Here is a 19,222-nt window from a genome sequence, read left to right on the forward strand (position 1 = left end):
CTCTAAGCCTGGGCCACATCCATAACTTTCCCAGAAAACCACCAATATATCGCCATCCAGGCAACTGATATAACGCTCTAATGAGGATCGGAATCGATTGGATTGCAATTCGTAATGAAAATCTTACTGGCTTCAATTCATTTGTTTGTTATCATCCACCATTTCGTTTTATTCAGGTGATTCGTATTCATACTTTTTATATTAGGTCGTTCAATAAGTAACGAACAATCGGTCATAACTTCTTTATTTCTTTATTATTACTGTATGCCTGGCCTATTCAAATACATTAGCAAGAGGGGTGTGGTAATAACTGGTGTAAGCAAATTGACCACGGTCAAAAATGCATTACCAGAATGCACTTAAGCCAACATTTTGGGATGGTCTCGTTCCTAAGTCGGCTAAGAGCTTCGGTCCAGAAAATAAATTTATCGTTGGCATACAGTAAAATACATACCAAACTCGGCCGGTGATAAATTTTCAAGACCTCAGTCCTTACTGATTTTTGAACTCGGCCTTCGGCCTCGTTCAAAAATCCAGTAAGGACCTCGGTCTTGAAAATTTATTTACACCGGCCTCGTTCAGTATTATATAACACTTTCAAACTTTCACAGATTATAGACTAGACATTTCTGAATGCAGCCTATGCCTCAAACCAGTCGCCGCCCGCCTGCACACACTTCTCCCAGCGTTCCGGCCAACGCCGGAATTCCGCCCGGAAAAACGCGTTTTCCGTCTTTTTCACCCAGTTCATGACAGCGCACATGACTTCAGCGTCGGTCTCGAAGTGTTCACCACGGAGGCCATCCTTCAGGGGACCAGAGGTGAAAATCTGAAGGAGCCAGGTTCGGACTGTAGGGCGGCTGGGGCATGATATTCAGCCCTGTCACGCGATCTCCTCGCGCGTGGCGTGAGACAAGTGCGGTCGGGCGTTGTCATGGTGTATGGTGAATTTAGGGTGGCACTTAAAAATCATTTTTTAATTTTTAATGCGTGCGGGTGGTTTTCCGGTTCCATTCCCGTAAAAAATAAGGGAGGCAAATTTGTATGGAAAAATATTGATGTTTAGAGGTCGCGAATCAAGGTCAAAATTGAGATTTTGGTAGCAGATTTCAATATCATTAAAATCGTTTCTGACTTTCCTATTACGCTGTAATCGGATGATAATAAGGCATTTCTTAGTAATTTTCATATTGTTTATTGACATTTCATGCAGCTTCGGTCACACCGAAACGCTGGTCTATGTACTCCACTACTCCAGTTCCTCCTCTTTAGTAGATAGATTATTGGCGCCTCATTGGAGGGAGTGGCATCATGGGCAACGGGCACCCAGATCACTTTGTGTGTAGCCTGGTTAGCAATTTGCAGTCGATCTTCGGGTGTCAGGATAGCCTTTTCTGTGATCTTTTCAACGACATGGAGGAAGAACTGGCGCTAATCTTTGTCTTTCATGAGTGCCAGTCCTACATCAGCGCCATACTGCGCCTGGTGAAGTCATTCACCATACGCAACTCCCGGACTACACGAGCTGCGGTTTGGTAGCTGCTGTCCTCCCAGTGGCCTTGGTCATTGATTATGAGCCCCGCGTCCAGGTTGTAGATCCTTGAGAGCTTTTTGAATGATGGTGTGAGGAAGCTCGCCAACGTCTCGGTCGCGAGAGCGGCGTTCATAGTGTCCACTAAGGACTTATGGGGCGGGTCCTCGTCCTCCCTCTCCTACAAGTCGATTGCCCGCACCATGTCTTGATTAAGCCCGAGGGTCGGGGTCTAAAAGCTCCAGTCACCAGCCGATCGCTCAAGTACTACAGGTGACGGCTGAAGACCGGGACTGTCGCCTTCGACAGCTCCTTTTCGGGGTAGGTGCAGAACGAGTTCACGAAGGTCAGGTCCAGAGCCGGCGCAGTGGCAGTAGAGTCCCAAACCAGGCGGCGGCGGCGGCGGCAAACTTGCAGGCAACGGACAGCGCACAGCGTCTGATGACCTGGGCCTCGGCCGCCGTCAGCCGGAGCCGCTCCCTGAAGAGGAAGGCATCCACAGTGCGGATGGTCTTTGCCATCCACCTAACTCAGTGGAGTACTCTGAGGCGGAGAAACGGATGCCGTGCTTGGAACAACTCCACCGAGAGCAATTACGCAGAGCTCCAGAAGTTTTCGGTAGTATTCCCGGAGCTAGGCATAGTCCAGCGATGGAAGCGATGGAAGCTGACCAGCAGCTCGTCCCACTCCGGAACGTCGTCGACGGCGAACGCCATCGATGTGATCCTGTTATATGAACTCCCACCCGCCTTTGAACCTCTTAAACAGCCGGATGTAGTTAGAGGCCGCTCGAGATTCTAGGGCAGGTGGAGAAGGCCTTCTCTAGGACCAGCTCTTACACGTGGTGCCGGCAGGCCAGCTGGAGGACGGGCCGATTCAGCTTCTGCTCGATAAGGGCTTAAGTACCGCTCACCAGCATGCTGTTCGCCGTCGTGGCGTCGAAGTAAAAGGCCGCAGTTCCGCTTCTCCAGTTCTTAGTCCCCCAGCGCTGTGAGCATGGCCTCCTGTGCTTGGATGGAGGGGAGGTTGGGAGCGGCGAGGAGCTTGGCCACCCCAATCCCTCCCCCCTCCCCATCACCAGGACGTAGAATCGGTCGACGCTCCTTCTCTCGCGATTCAGGATTCGCGGTTCAGCCGGAGTCGCATCCTAAGTTCCATGCCGCAGTTGATAACAGGCTCACGTGTTCTTCACACATTACGGTTGGGCAGTTTGGCCCGGTCGAGGCCAGTTCACTGTTGGGGACGTCCGCTCGCCCGCATGCGCTTGGGAGTGTGAGTCGGCGTTTCTCTCTCATGGTCGCCATCGTCAAAGACGTTCCCTCCGTGTGCGCGCCGCAGCGGCCAGGTAAGTCTGTTGCTGGCAATGACACTAGATTCGGAAGAAGCGCCCACGGAAGAACATCCCGAAAGCACAATAAACCAGTGCAGCTCAATGCACACTCTCGCCTCTGCTTTTGCCCGCCGGCTATAGACTGACTCCAACTTCTCAACATTCTCTTTGACAGAAAAGGAGCATGTCTCAAGAATCGATAGAACCGTGGGGCTCGTCCTCCCTTTGGAACAGGAGAGACCGGTCACTCCTCACACTAATCAGAGGATATGACCTCCACTGTGAGAAGGCACCGGTCGCAGGTCAAAACAGGCCTGACATGGGTAAAACAGCCCAGATCAGACCTATCTTGGCCTGACCTGGACTGGCTACGATCGGCCGGAAGTGATGGGATAAACATTAAACAATTGTTACACAAATAAAGGTCAAAATACGTCGGAAATGACGTTTAATGACCACATATGTCATTCCAAATAGGTTTAAAGTAGTTTCCAAAAAGTCGATTTTTCCCCAAAAAATGTCAACTTTGACCTCAATTCGCGACCCCTAAATATCAATATTTTTCAAAATCATTTTGCACACATTATTTTTTACGGGAATGGAACCAGAAAATTACCCGCACGCCTAAAAATCGGATAACATAAATTTCACCCTATTGCTAAGTGCCACCCTTGGTGATGTTGTTGACATCCGAGCCGCGCCTCTTCTTCAGGATTGCTTTTCTCAGTCTCCTGCAGGACTGTGATGTAGCGGCCCGCTGTCCATAGTCCGCCCAGGTTCAAGAAAGCCCACCAGGATGACACCATGACAACGCTCGTCCGCACATGTCTCACGCCACACGCGAGGAGACCGCGAGACAGGGCTGAATATCATGCCCCAGCCGCCTTACAGTCCGAACCTGGCTCCTTTAGATTTTCACCTCTTTGGTCCCCTGAAGCAGGGCTGCGGAGTCGGAGTCGGAGTCGGAGTCGGAGTCGGTCGGAGTCGACAGTTGTGACCGGAGTCGGAGTCGGAGTCGGAGTCGATTTTAGAACCCCGAGCCGGAGTCGGAGTCGGAGTCACCGAAAATCTGTCGACTCCGCAGCCCTGCTAGGTCTGCGGAGTCGGAGTCGGGAGTTGGAGTCGGTCGGAGTCGACAATTCTGCCCGGAGTCGGAGTCGGAGTCGGAGCTGGTTTTTGAAAGCCGGAGTTGGAGTCGGAGTCGGAGTCGCCGAAAATCCATCGACTCCGCAGCCCTGCCCTGAAGGATGGCCTCCGTGGTGAACACTTCGAGACCGACGCTGAAGTCATGTGCGCTGTCAAGAACTGGGTGAAAAAGACGGAAAACGCGTTTTTCCGGGCGGAATTCCGGCGTTGGCCGGAACGCTGGGAGAAGTGTGTGCAGGCGGGCGGCGACTGGTTTGAAGCAAAGGCCACATTCAGAAACATTTGATCTATAATCTGTGAAAGTTTGAAAGTGTTAAATAAAGAAATACAGAAGTTATGACCGATTGTTCGTTACTTATTGAACGACCTAATATGTCCTACGTCAAAAATATCTGAGCACTGTAGAAAGGTTCGTATGAGCTGTAACAACGGTAACCGGATGTATTTTCGGTGGCTCGGAGAAAATTCAGCATTCTTGATAATGACAGTGGTGTATGTACAGTGCACAATATATGAATATATTCCGGGAAAAATTGATGTAGGTAACCGTGAATTTGTTGAGCATGACAGCAAAACATTTTCAATTTTACCTGCTTTTGTCTCGCATCAGTTCATTTTTAATTACAACTTTAATTAAAGCATTATTTGTTAGCTCCTCTATCATGATGAGCCTGTTGCATCCAGTGACACCAACGACATTTAAATCTGGAAGCATCTGACACCCCACAACTCGCCCAGCCTACACGCGACTCATTACTTGCCTCGCCCATAACTCAGCAATGTCCGCCACCCACTGTGCGATCCATAAAGGTCAGAGCCATCTACTGGCGACGGCGCCAACTATTGCCGGAGAGCCATCTATGGGCTGACGCTGACCTACTGTCGTCACATCGGGCGGAATAGCCGCGGCTCCGTTCAGGAGATGGGGCAATCTGGGGCAAAGTGACGCGCTGTGCCGAAGCCATAACATCTGATGAGTGTGTCCACTACGTTGGGTGTTCATAAGCCCTGTGCTTTACGTTAGGGACATTTGTGGTATGTTGGGTATTTGACATATTACACGCGCGCTGAATGTTGAAGAGGTAAGTTCGTATTCAGGTGTGGACTATTGAGTATTGACGTGTCTTTATGGTGATTGGAACCAATTCAAGTTTAGAAACTGCACCATCGGTCCTCCATAGCATGTATATTGACTATTGAGAGAAAGATATATCGAAATTAACCCTCGCCGGCCTAGGGGGGGGGGGCGGGTGCCGCCCCCCCCCCCCCCATAGGGTTTTTTTCGCGATAGCTCCGAACACGCTGGCGACAGAGAGCTGAAACTTGGCATACCTGACCTTTGATCCAAGCCGCATCTTTTGACACCAACCGCATTTTTGGGTCAGGTCAGGTCACTGACCTATGACGTCATAAGTGAACCTCTGCACGGTCTTCAGATGTCGCAACTTCGCAACGCCCTCACTGCCAGAGGAGATGTCACAGGGAAATGAAACTTGCAGGATCTAGTATCCATTATGAGTCCCACAACTTGTATATCTCGGATTTTTCCTAAAGGTCATATGAGGTCAGGTCATTTTCGTGACCTCACCATTATAAGTCAATGGGGAAAAATGAAAACTGCTATTCTGGCGCCGGGAACGATCTCCAACTATCTCAAGCACACAGAATCGTGATTTTATGCACTCCTTGCAAGGTTAGATGCGTCACTTTTGCAATGTTGACCTTGCGTGACGTCATTTATGACGTCATCAAGGTCATATTAGTTTTTCGTCAATAACTCTTGATCAAATTGAGCTAGCGAGTCGGAAAAGCCACCAATGGACTCAGGAAGACCTGCCGAATCGAATGATATGCGACATGACCTCTTTCGACCAACTTCGTGACCTGGGGGTGCTGACCTGACCTTGACCTGAGGTCAACACCCCAAGTTGACCTGACCCGGACAAAAAGTATACCATTCGACGCGCCTGAGCGAGACGAACACGATGCTGCCAAAATCGGCGCTCTGCGGCGTTTTTTTGCGAAATTATTCACCAAAAACTGAACCGTACCTTGGGGCACTTGACCTGACCTCAGAGGTCACCGGTTGACCTAGGACCTTAAAATCGGGTACCAATCTCTGCGTCTCGTAACGGCGCACACGCTCGTTTTTTCCGCGACGCGCTAGCTCCACCAGGGGCGAAACGGCGAGGGGGGGTCGTACTCGCCCCCCCCCCCCTCGGCCGGCGCGTATGTAGAAAACCAATAGGTCCGGCGAGGGTTAACTAAACAATGTTTTGTTGAAAACCCAAATATAAATAAAACACGATAATGCTTCTCCTTTACACGAATCAATAATGCATAGATTAAGGTTAGTTTACGATTTCATTAAATGTTCCTGTCGTCTTTCAAGCAATTTCGCAATTTGGCGTTGACTGAGGAACACGTTCGTCATCTTGGAGGTCTTTCAGCCGGAGTCGCAGTCGCTGCGCGCGCGCTCGCCCATCGTTGGCGCTCATTTAGCTACGCGTCTCTGGGGAGTCGAGCAGCTTTGAACCTACATACTACTCGGATAAAACTGAAGACAAATGGAGCGCGTCTCCCCCGCCATTTAGCTGATGGCTATAATGAATAACAGTGTCAGGAAGTCCCCTGCTGGGACTGGGCACACGGAGTAGTGAAGATTCATGGCTCATATATGTCTGGACTGGATAAACCGTGACTACTATAGTGGGATAATGGATAGGCTAGCCTTGCAGCTGAGCAGGGAAATATTTACAAGCCTGCAGTGAAGTTAGTATGGCAGAGCAAATATTAAATTCGATATGAGCTAGTTTAATTAAAACATATAGAGAGGTGACCTGACACTTGACAGTTACCTACGTGTAGGCCGTATGGAGGCTAGTATAATTTGTCTATCGCTCCGCGGCATCATGCTGAAGTTACAACTCTGTTAGTTAATAGGTACAGATATTTACACGCAACTGTGGTTGTAGCAGATGCACTGTGCACTGCGCAGTGCGTTCATGTCTTCATTGTGACAATCGCGTGCTATTTAGACAATGTTTATCCATCCCCAACTTATTAGCATTCAAATTAACCCGGCCGCCCGGCATGCTTCTCCCGAAGTCGTGTTAGTTCCACCCGCTGTCCCTAGATGGCACCAGTAGTATTGCGCCTGCGGGGTAGGCTGTACCGGATAACTTGGCTGCCGCGCGGCTCTGCATACCGTCACGGCGGTGACGGCAAAATGCGCCTGGGAGACGGCAATGCTTCACTCGCAGTATATACGGCTCATCCATGGCGATTTTACAACTTGCTACGATGGGTGTAATATTTTAGCGATATATTATTTTTCATGAGACCTAATCCACTTTGATCTCATGTGTCCTCAGGTCCCCAGCGACTCATAAGATGGCGCCGTGGGTGCGGCGTATCTTCCTGTACCTGATGCCGCGCCTTTTGCTGATGAGGAGGCCTCTGTACGGTCCGCGCCGGCAGAGTTTCGACCCCAAGACGCACCTGCATGACCACGTGTGCACCGCCGGTGCCGAGTATATGTCCGGGTGAGTGGGATAGTAACGACTGTCTGGGATTACACGCGTGTGTATTGGCCTGAGTGGCACTTACATCAGGCACATATCGTATTAAGAAGTCAGTGACATATCAGCATTAATAGATTGATGTCCTTGTTAACCTTTCGGTGATGTGAACCTGTTTTACGCCTGTCGGTTGCAGTAATGCATTCCAATTAAATATGTTTTGTTTAAATTATTGAAATGAAAACCTTAACCCTCGCCCGTATTGGTGTTTTTCCAGCCGCGAACGTATAAGGGGGGGGGGGGTCCGTTGGACCCCCCCTTGCCGTTTCGCCCCTGATCGAGCTAGAGCTTCGCGGAAAAAACGAGCGTGTTGCCCGTGACGAGAGGAAGCCGATGATACCCAATTTTAAGGTCTTAGGTCATTTGTTGACCTTGCAGGTCAGGTCAATGACCCCAAAGGCGGGAAAATGGGGACCTGTTAGAACGTCGCAAAGTGTGGCTGCTATGGGGTTTTTCGGGGTGCTGATCACGAATATCATGTTAGTTTTGATCACAGATGATGTCTTCATGTATTTAGGCCAGGTCGGGTCAGGTCAGGTCAGGTCAACCAGTAAGGGTATTCGTAGTAGGTGGCAACCGCCTCTGACAGCTTCGTAACATGTTACGAAGGCACCAAAACTACTTCGTAAATGTTCATATGGTTGCTTAATTCGAATTCAGCTCCAAAAACTGGCCTAGAAACATATAAAACTCGAAAAAGTGAACCGAGGTCATCAAAGGTCAATGACCTGACCTGACCTTCAGGTGACCTTGACACCCACCCTAATGCATGGGGGCAACATCATATCATATATTTGAACGCTTGAAACCACGAAAACACTGCAAACGCGCGGCTAATGCGAGCCGACATACGCCGAATCGCGATTCCAGCCAAACATGGTCTCGAAAAGTAGGTCACAGGTCAAAGGTCACTTGGGTCAGGGTCGTGAAATTTTCAGGGTAGGTGTGAAATTGATGAACGCGAGGGTACTGAAAGTTTCGTCGCGATCGGCCGCTTTTTACGCGAGTTATTCGCGAAAAACCATGGGGGGGGGGTCCGTTCGACCCCCCTATACGGGCGAGGGTTAATGCCTACTGCTTAACAAACGCTCTCTCTCGGAGTTCAATTATCTGACGCTTTCTCCGATGACAGCATTGCCTTATTGGAGCGACAGGTTTGATGACGTCATTGGCTCGTTTCAGGGACACGTTCCGGGACCCGTACGCAGATGACTCCACGCCGTCTGCGTTTAAACTGAACGGTGGTTGTGGTGCACAAAATTCAGGTAGGTAATGTCCGGCATTAATCATCACTGAAAAACATAATTTTACTTCATAATTAGCAAAGAAAGGCGTGACTGACACCAGCGAATTAGTAACTGTTTGTTCTGGTCAGGGCATCCTTCCTAGAATTTCCTTAAACTACCGATATTTTTATATCATGTCGTGCATTATTCTGCAACGTCAATGTTACAGCCGATAAGAATAAATATGTTACCCAGTCACTGGCTGGCTGGACTGTTCTTCCTGTTTATCAGTGACCACGGTATGTGCACTGTTGTAAGTGACGCTGTACCTCTGCCGACTGTCAGATATATTCGGGTGCACCAGCGAGGAGCCCCAATACCCTCCGGAGGTACAGCGGGCGCTGGAGGGCGTCCAGTTCATCGCCCGACATATCAAGGAAGAAGATAAAACCAACGAGGTATCAACTTATGACGACGACAGGATACTCATTTTGTATTATTGTTGGTAGTCAGTTGCACATTCATTTCAACACAAAAGTTAATGTCACTTTGCACATTTTGTTGTTAGCCTTAGCTCTGACAGCCTGCACATTAATATCAAATCACTCTTCTCTTTTAGTGGAGCTAAACAATGTTTCATTTTAAACTTAACATTGATGTTAGCCGTATTAAACTTAGACAGCTTTCGGGCTACGTTCCCTCCAGTCATCATTTAACAAACATTTAAATATATTATATTACCCAAACTAAATGTAGCCTAATAACGTATGCGTGTACTTGTGGTAAGTAAAAATGTCCATATTTATATTTATTCGGTGTTGTGTTTATTCAGAGTTTCCTTCTTCGACCTGTCCAAACTTTTGTCAATTATTAGTACTTATCCTGTGGACCCTCCTTCAAGTGTTCGCTTTTAGAGATCCGATTTCATCGACTACACCTACCTTTGTGTGACAAACTGCCTGATGTATTCTGAGAGCGACACATTTAATAAAATGTCTGCACGGCATTGTTAATGTTATTTCCGCGTCACGAAATCGAACTGTATCACGGAAACCATAAAAGGTACCAATACTAAAAACCACTATGAAGTGAAGCAAGTTAGCCTATAAATGGGTAATTGAATTTCAAATATCAACTTCTTATCGCATTTTTTCCTAAATTGTTGTGTCATCTTATTTTAAAAGTAAAAAATAAGTCACCACATGGTGTTAAACAAAAAGTTTCAAAAAAATAATTATATTTATTTGCTTTGGCAGATGATATTGCCATGGTAAAAACAAACGGGAAAATGTTCAACACACAGTTTTCAGGCAGTTTGTCGCCAACTCTCAAATATTACGCCAGAACATGCCCACATAAAAATGTTCAGCTTTGGCGATTGGGCTGCCAGTGAATCATTCGCCAACAGTTCATTGCTCGAATGCTCCGTTGATTCGCTCTTATTCCAGTCGCACGTTTGTGGCAACATATTCTACCAGACGTTCAAAGAGGACGTAAATATGTATTGGTCTTTTCTTTGAAAGGAACACAAAATCTTAAACTTTGTCGTTTGCTGCCACGAAAATTTCCTCGTTCGAGGGATATCAAAGGTCCGACTGCTTATTCATTCAAGTATATAATCGTGTACATACTTATGCATTTATGTATATATTAATGTATATAAGCATACCCATGCAAGCTCTTGGCCCAACGGCCAGCAGCGCTGGAAATTGCACATTGCTCGAATGCAGATAAGAAAATTGGAAAGCAAACCACAATGCTAAGTTAACTAAGTACTTGTATTAATTTGCCTTTCTTGTTATGAAAACGCTAATTGATGACTTTTCATACAATAAACTAATCTGACTCATCCTGAGATGCATTGTGTTTTCCGAAAAGGCTCACTTGGTTTAAGTATATAAGTGGAAGAGTCACTTACAAGCGCTGGTGCAAGTCAGCTTGTGTGGCCGCCCTCTTTTTTAGAGTCTTGACCAAAGCTCCCACTCACTATCATTGCCGATCTTCAGATACATAATTACGTGGGCTCAAAGATTTTCGATGTCGCCATACCACTGTTGACGAATGCATTCATTCGGGAATCCTGGATATCTATGCATGTGATGCATCATGATGCATCAGATCAGCACACTGAGCAAGATAGATTTGCCTCCAAACTTTTCTTGTCCCCTCTATCTGACATGTCACACACCCTACGTCTCTGTGGCTATCTCAACATGTTTATTCTCTTTACAGCTATCACTCGCGCCCCCTATCTCTTTCCCTACTGAGGCTTTCTTTCTCTCTTCATTCATCTCTTCACAGCATTCAGTCCTTCCCCTTATCCGTTTCCTCCTTCCTCCGTGAACCTTTCCCTGATGTCTCTCAGTCCGTTGCTCTACTGTTGACCATTTTGTCAACGCGTGTCAGTAAGTCCAGGTATGGTCTAGGTTTCCGTCTCCGTCTCTATTTCTGTCTGTTTTATGGTTTTTCTTCTCTCTCTCTCTCTCTCTCTCTCTCTCTCTCTCTCTCTCTCTCTCTCTCTCTCTCTCTCTCTCTCTCTCTCTCTCTCTCTCTCTCTCTCTCTCTCTCTCTCTCTCTCTCTCTCTCTCTCTCTCTCTCTCTCTCTCTCTCTCCATCTCTCTCTCTCTCTCTCTCTCTCTCTCTCTCTCTCTCTCTCTCTCTCTCTCTCTCTCTCTCTCTCTCTCTCTCTCTCTCTCTCTCTCTCTCTCTCTCTCTCTCTCTCTCTCTCTCTCTCTTATTATTACTTTCACTCTCACTCACTCCTATCATTCTCTTTCCCTTTTTTTTCCTGGTTTGCTCCACCTTATGCTTCCTGCACCTATATTTATCCCTTCCACTCTCACATGTAAACCTTCATCGCTTTCCTGTCAGTCTCACTGAGCTCCTCGCCTTCTTTTCTCCTATCAACTCTCCCTCCTGTCCCCGTCCCACTCCCTCCTATATTCCTCCCCTTCCTCCATCTTCCCTCCCTCCCTCCCTGTCTGTTCCTCTCTCCCGGCTCCCCGTTTCGGGCCGGCGGACATATCGTGACCCGGCTCGTGGTTTGCAGGCTCGCGAAGAGTGGAAGTACGCCGCGCTCGTGCTGGACCGTCTCTTCCTGCTCCTCTTCCTGACCTCCAACATTGCCGGCACGGCACTCATTTTCCTGCGCGCCCCGTCCCTGTACGACTATAGCCGGCCCATAGACATCGACCATAGTACCATCGGCATCTATGCGCCGTCGCCGGGCGAGCCGGAGGATGTGGGCATGTATAACATTGGCCCGTAGTGGCGCCGGCGGGCGCCGGCCGCCCACCCGCGGTACGTGGCCGTCACCTGCCTGCGCGTGTCGTGTGGTTCAGCCGCGTGCCGTGCCGTGCCGTGCCGTGCCGTGCAGGTTCGCACACATGGGACGGCTTCCAGCTACTGCGCATGCCCTCAGTATCGCATGACCGTGTCGGCCGGCTTGGCGCAGTTAAATGGACCGTAAATTGACCACTGCTGGGAGAGGAGGCGGGCCCGCCCGCAGGTCAGCTGATAAACACATCTACTAAACAATATTAATCGCACAGCTAAACCAATGATGAGCTACCATGCGCCGGGTTTGGGCCTTACTCACCGGTCTTTATAATTAAGATTTATCATTTTTATATTAAACTAGATAACAACTCAGTGATAACTAGTGTACGGTGAAGGTCATTTTCCACGGACCCTGTTCTGTACTGTGCAGTGCAGGTTTTCAGAGACCTCAGAGTGACTCCAGCTCAGGTAAGCATGTGCCTCGGATGGTTCCGGGCCGTCCCAGGCTGCTGGGCATGCTCCCTGTCCGCTGTCGGCGCTACAGCCTGCCGGCCGGCGGTGCCCGCCTCCTCTCCCTCACTAACTGAACAAGTCGGACTCTGGTGAGCAGTCAGTATACGCATTCCACCTGAGTTCTCTCTTCTCACAGTCTGCCCACTCACTCTCTCTTTAGCGCCGCGTCTCTCTCTCTCTCTCTCTCTCTCTGGCTGCCGGTTTGGCCTCGCTCGGGTGTGTGTATGCGTGTCGATGCTGCTGTTGTGAACGCTGCCGCTGCTGCCGCTGCTGCTGCTGCTGTTGTCAGACCTGCACTCACCTCCTGCACAGTGCGGCCGTTGGCCGCTGCTCTCGCCCGCGCTCCGCCCTCCTCTACCCTCTCTGCCCCTCTACCCACCTTCAAACGCTGTCACCTGCACTTTTGGCGGCGCGATCACCGTCTCATTCGTAGGCGATTGTAGACACAGTCACCCTCCAATGACACACTGTTCAACTAGTTTATAGTTCATCTAGGTTTCTACATTTCAATGAGTTGTTTCTACCGATGACACTTCTCGTCATTTTTAGTTTTGAGCGACGAGGTTTGTTTGGTTACCAATCTAACTTTTCGATGTTGTTAAAAATATCACTCATACCTATGCATTACAGACTTTCCCTTCATCTGCTTTTACTATGCTAATTTACTTCTAGACGATGAATGTTTTCGCGTAATGCACGCAAATCGCCTTCGAATTGATGTAGGGCCCTACAAGGTGCACGAATTGTGAATAACAAACTCACTAATACTCATCAATTCCTTCCATGTCCTCAAATTCTTCCAGTGATATTTGTTTCAAGGGTTTTAGTCGTTTTATTATGTTTTCGCTATATGGGTATCGAATTGTTGTTTGAGTCACTTGTTATTTCTGTCCGAACTTCTTTTGTGTTTCATAAAACTTTTTACTGAAAAATGACCTTCTTGGTTTCTCAGTACCTTATAGAGTTGCTGATTCGCTCATTTTTTCATTCGACTTCGTTCTTATCTATACGTAATATTCGAACTTCACGCTGTTCTGTTACGAGTATTTCATTTTGTTTCTTTCGTACTCTTGCATCAGAGTTATTTCTTTTCTATTTAAGTGCTGCGAATTTCCTGATTCAGTATGAAAGCTGCCCTATCTACCTACTCTAAAATTTCATCCAAACTATTCGTATCAAATTCCAAACACGACTTGCCTACCACTTCATCAACCTTCCCTTAGAAAAGAATCCTTCCTTTAACAAATTTAACCTTGCATGTCATGCCCTTGAAGTTACCACTACCCTACTTGAGCCTCGGCTGCCGCTGCTGCTGACATGCTGACGATGGTGATGCTGCTGATGCTGATGCTTATGCTGCTGGTGCTGCTATCATGGCGTCGGTTTGGGCTGGAATGGTTGGCTCGCATGGTGCTACATCACGCTCAGTCTGGCGTGCTTTCTCTATCTCTGAATCTGACTGTTGGAAATGGTTTATTGTTTTGTTACGCTGCTCACCAGAAGTCGCCATAACTGAGGGATTGTGCGGGATGGGGAAGGGGCGCCGCGGTCTCGATATAAGGGGTCGGACGGACTGGCGAAAATATCGGAATCGCTGACACGGCGGTGCGCTGCGACGAATGAACACAGCCTGCGCTAGAACAGGCTGCTGGGAACATTTGGCGCGAGGAAAGGCGCGGTATGAAAGATGTGTGACCAGTGAATCAGCGTGCGCCATCAAAAGCAAGTAAGAACGACAAACTGAAGTGACTTGTCTTAGAGCTGACAAACTATTGAGGGTAATTCGGGCCATTCTGATAAAACTAATTGCTGCAAGTCGACCACGTACTCAAAACTGAATAAGAAGCGGTCAGTAGCAAAGAAAGGAACATAATTGAATCAAACAGAAAACACCGACTATGCTTGCGTTTGAGGAAATCGCTCATTGAATACCCCATCGTAACACAGCGTTGACGGTCTTCGCTGGAGGGGCATAGTCATTTCACCTTCACTTGCACTGCTGGAAGCGCCGTCAATTTCGAAAGAAAGCGAAATGCACCATGGTTGGATCAACATAATCTACAGAAGATAATGTTGATTTTGATAGATAAGCATGGTATGTGGTGCAAGTACGACGTGAGAAAATGCGTGGCAGGACAAATGATTGATGTCTTATGACCTCTACGCAGTCTAATGCAGCCTGCTCGGAGACGGACCTATGGTAACCAACAGCTGCTACCCCGCCTTTACGTGACGGTGATTGAATGGTGTCCACCATGTCTTATTAATTTGGAGGCCGTTTACAGCGTTATATCTATTTGAATGGTACCTATTTGATTGATGTGGATGATGAGACAAGTTAGACTTTGGTGATTTAATTGTAGGTGCAATTCCTAGTGCGCTTATACGAGATTTTGAAATTGGAATTTGGAAACCCTTATCACCATCGAACGCTGCCTATGTTTTTTTTCATTTGGTAAACGTCTTTTGAATCGATGAAAGTATTGTTGTTTACTAGTCGTATCAAGTAAATTACATTTCGCTTATTTCGTTGGATCTATTCCGGACGATATCGTTTTTTTCATGTCATTAGAGACACTGTCAGTGATGAAGTTTAATTGCCACGCTCGCCTAAATAGGTACCTGTGATAGTTTATGCTGATTAGGTGTGTGTTTTTAATTAACTGCTAGTTATCTTACCATGGATGAAAATAATGGACGTGTCGTCCAGCAGACCGTCAATCCAGGACATGTCGACTGGGTCCTGACGCTGTCCTCCACTGAACACCACGCCACCATCAGCCGGGACCTGCCGTCGTCTCCAGCTGGGTCCCACTGTCGTCTTCAGCCGGACCGCGCTATCTAAGCGGCGTGTGGAGTGTGTGACGGACGCTCTGCCGCTCGGAGACGGACCCGCTCCCCGGGGGACCACTCCATCACACCGTCGACGGGGACGGCCCGCCTGACGACACCGACGGTCCATCCGTCGACACCGACGATTTGCCTGCGGCGGTGACCGACGATTTGCCTGCGGCGGTGACCGACGGTCGTCGGAGCAGCGGCGCTATCGGCCAGCTCGGCGGTTTTCGACGGTGTTCGCTCGGGAATCGCCTCAGGTGCCGCGATATTTGGTGGACAGATGTGATTCGCTGCTGATACCATATCAATATTCGCGATGTATCCGTGCTATAACTGTCAGATTCCCCGTGTATCCGTGCCGCCCGCCCACCACCGCCGCCCTCTAACCGGCCCCGTGCCCGTGTGCCGCCGTGTTGCAGATCATCCAGGACTGGAAGTACGTGGCCATGGTGCTCGACCGGCTCTTCCTGTGGCTGTTCACTCTGGCGTGCGTGCTCGGCACGGTGGCCATCATATTCCAGGCGCCCTCTCTGTACGACACGCGGGACGCCATCGACTCGCAGTACTCCAATATCAAGGTGCCCACCACCGACCCCAGCTACGGCGGCTGAGCGGCTGGGCTGCTGAGCGTCTGACCGGCTGGGCTGCTGAGCGGCTGACTGGCTGGGCTGCTGGGCGTCTGAGCGGCTGGACGGCTGGACGGCTGGCTGAGCAGTGCTGACCGCAGCTTCCAGTGTCACTAACCCCACCACCCGGCAGTGAGCCGTGAAACGAGAAGACCCGGCCGGCACCAGTCAGCAGTCAGTCAGCGGTGGCAGCTTAGTCAGCGGGCGTCAGCGGTCAGCAGCGACGGACGCTCAGCGCCGGCCGTCAACAGTCAGCAGGTCACCGGCAGGGGGCAGCACTGCTGCCGCCGCGGCCGACTCCGGGCGACTGAACGGCGACAGGCCGTTACCGGCTGGTGGGGCGCCTGCTGTATCACAGAGCAGCGTCTCCCGGGTCCACCTCCCCTCTCAGAATCTCTAACCGGTCACTGGACGCTCCAATGTATGACGGCAGCGGTCCCCGCAGTCGGTCTGTGTGGGGTTATCACCGTTCGGTGACTGTTGGCAAGTAGAGTGCATGGGCATCGTGCATAGGTGGCCGGAAAGTGTAGCGATGGGCGGATTAATCTCAATGTGGGTCAGTGTGGATCAATATTAGGCGATTGGAATCACATGCTCGTAGTTTGCGGTTAACCTGTTTCTTTATCTTTTCGGTGAAAACTAAGCAGGTCGTGTAATCTTTTCGAATGCTGACTTTCCATATTAAAAAGTAAGTTATGAGAAGATGAACGCCCATCTTTTCGCCCATGACATCTTTTTCATGTAGGCCGATTTAACCTCAGCCCGTTTCGTAGCAGCTTTCGCTAGTTTTCTGAAAGTCAAAGTGAGAGCCAAAGTGAGAATCAAATTAAAAACATGGCGACGCAATGTGTGTGTAAATGTACCTACAATCTACATGTAATGTGCATACGTGCGTAAGTGATATCTGTCCCAGAGACCAGACGGTGAGGGATGTGCTCTAAGGTGCTTCCTTTATGCTCTGATAAATATCCAACCAGTTATGAATTCAATTGTAGCTATCGTGCTGGTTTCCATGTTGGCACTAATATAAGCAAAAATCAATTATATGAAGATGTAAAGCCAAACACAGTGTGATTCACTTTCGATTTATGCAATGTGCTATTTCAATGTAGGCAGTCTATGTATAACACTATGTTCCTGTACATATGCGTGGATTAGTTCTCTCTGGTTTCTGTGCATCATGTAAGCAATCCTCTAGACCGTAGTAAACTGTAAATATGTCGGAGAAATGTGAGAATTGTACATAGCTACGCTGCAACCATGGTGTGTGACAGTGCTGTTGAAATGATAACCAAGTGATCGTGCTTCGCCGCACTGTTTGACCGTGCTTCGCTGCAACCAGTGACATATGCGACAGCTTTCTATACAGGTGCCAAGTGTGTACCGTGCCAAGATATTTATCAATTGTTAAATCAGTTTGTTGATTGTTGAATCCCGTGATGCTGATCTTCGTTTAGATTGAGGTTACCTAGATTTTGTATGACGCGTTTAATACGTGACCTGTGTGATGTCAACCTCTTGCTTCGTCTGGACACCTGAACTATCATCTTAACGGCGTTTCTAAGAAAATGACAGAAAGATCACATCTGTTTTTAGCGTGGATTACGTTATCGTGATGGATGATCATAAACTTTATGAGCTTAACTTAACGGCTTTAATCGGGATGGAAGCTGGGGCAGCCAGAATGAGACATAAAAGTCCAAATAACACCATAGTTGGAAGACAGATGGGCCACTAAAAATGTCCGCTATCTCCCGTCTTTCACGTCCAAACTTCTGTTATCAGTCCTGGCGGCCAAATCGAACTGTGGATGGTGGTCGATCATTCTGTTGGCGTCCTGAGCTAGCTCGGAAAGCTTAATGCCAATTACTTCCTTACACCACCGGCGTCGTACAGACAGGAGTCAGGTAATTACGTTACAACACTAATTTACACTGCATGGAATGTTTTATGCGCACTTACTTTACTGCTACATTAAATACTTCATATTTCCAATCAAGCACTCCTACATATTTCAGCTTTTCCTCTGCCTGGCATCCCGCCGCGGTGAACCGATGGCAGCTTCAAGAGCGTTTCTGAGACACAGACATAGCCCAGGTTTATTAGCCGTTTTGCCGCCGCACAAATTGCCTGGCAAGATGGCGGCGTCCGGTGTCAGCAGCACCGCGCGGCGCAGCTGTAGACGGCATCTCCGAACGATAAAAACACCGACACGACCGAAATCGCCCCGTTTATTGACATCCACCAGAGTTGCAACGTAAAAAGCCCTCGCTCGCTGATTGTCTCACACCCAACTGATGTCAGTCGCAGTCCTCCGGACATCCCCAGGGCCCCGTAACGCGCAGAGCGGGCTCTTTGAGCCGCTCTCAGCAGCCGTCTCTTCCCGATCTCAGGTCCACCACATGCATCCACAGCAAACGGTAGGTATATGTGCGCCCTGACCTCCGGTGATGGGCCGTGTGATCACATAGGTACAGAACAGCGCATAGCGCAGCCAATGCACCCGATGACTTACTGATCGGCCTGATGACACCATAACGCCGTCGTATAGTCTGACGCGTCCCGCTCACAGTGGATGACAGAAAATAGGGATGCTAGAGGTATGCGCTATAGCTGGGTGACTGTAAAAACTGATTGAGTGTAGGTGCTGTTCTATTCTCTCGGCTCTGTAGCCCGCAAACATTTATATCGCTAGTGCTCAGCAGGGATGATCAAACGTAAACAGATCCGAGCATACAGACACGTACGCAGATATGGTACACGCTAAAACGCACACTTACTACACCACTGATCAGTGATCACGCACGCATCCAAAGCTGCCAAATTAACACTCGTTATTGCTGCCAGATCTTGAAGATTCAGATCACCCACCGCATACTGCACCACCATCGAAACAGGCGGCGCGTAACATTGAGCAAGTGACTCGGAACCGGCGGCCGGTCCCTTCGAGCCCACCCACAGGATCCGCACCGGGACCCCGCCCTGGACCCAGAGGACCCGCCTCAGGCTCCGGGGATACACCGAGCCCCTAGGGGACATGTGGCGACAACGTCAACAAGTTGCGATTGCATTCGAGCAGATTATGTAGCCTATGAGACATTGCTGATGTTGTAGGTATTGCATAGGGTGCCCGCATATGAGCTCATCCACAC

At 48.9% G+C, this 19,222-nt stretch overlaps 1 protein-coding gene across 10 annotated transcripts in view; it reads left to right on the plus strand.

Annotated features, from left to right (window-relative positions):
* LOC122363948 (acetylcholine receptor subunit beta-like 2) overlaps nt 1-17,714 on the plus strand; it is a 47,453-nt gene extending 29,739 nt beyond the window's left edge. For 5 of the 10 annotated variants that reach the window (XM_043333822.1, XM_043333826.1, XM_043333824.1 and 2 more), the window contains 4 exons: nt 7,382-7,552; nt 8,771-8,853; nt 9,160-9,272; nt 15,864-17,714. In XM_043333822.1, the coding sequence (XP_043189757.1) occupies nt 7,382-7,552; nt 8,771-8,853; nt 9,160-9,272; nt 15,864-16,055 (559 nt within the window). In that variant the 3' untranslated portion in view covers nt 16,056-17,714. Of the gene's footprint in view, nt 1-7,381; nt 7,553-8,770; nt 8,854-9,159; nt 9,273-11,863; nt 12,115-15,863 lie in introns of all 10 variants that reach the window. The other 5 variants (XM_043333821.1, XM_043333828.1, XM_043333830.1 and 2 more) reach the window with 2 other exon arrangements.
* Nucleotides 17,715-19,222: the final 1,508 nt, after the last annotated feature.

The sequence above is a fragment of the Amphibalanus amphitrite genome, unplaced genomic scaffold (assembly GCF_019059575.1).
Source record: "Amphibalanus amphitrite isolate SeventyFive unplaced genomic scaffold, NRLGWU_Aamphi_draft 000648F_arrow, whole genome shotgun sequence".
In the NCBI taxonomy this organism is placed as follows: domain Eukaryota; kingdom Metazoa; phylum Arthropoda; class Thecostraca; order Balanomorpha; family Balanidae; genus Amphibalanus; species Amphibalanus amphitrite.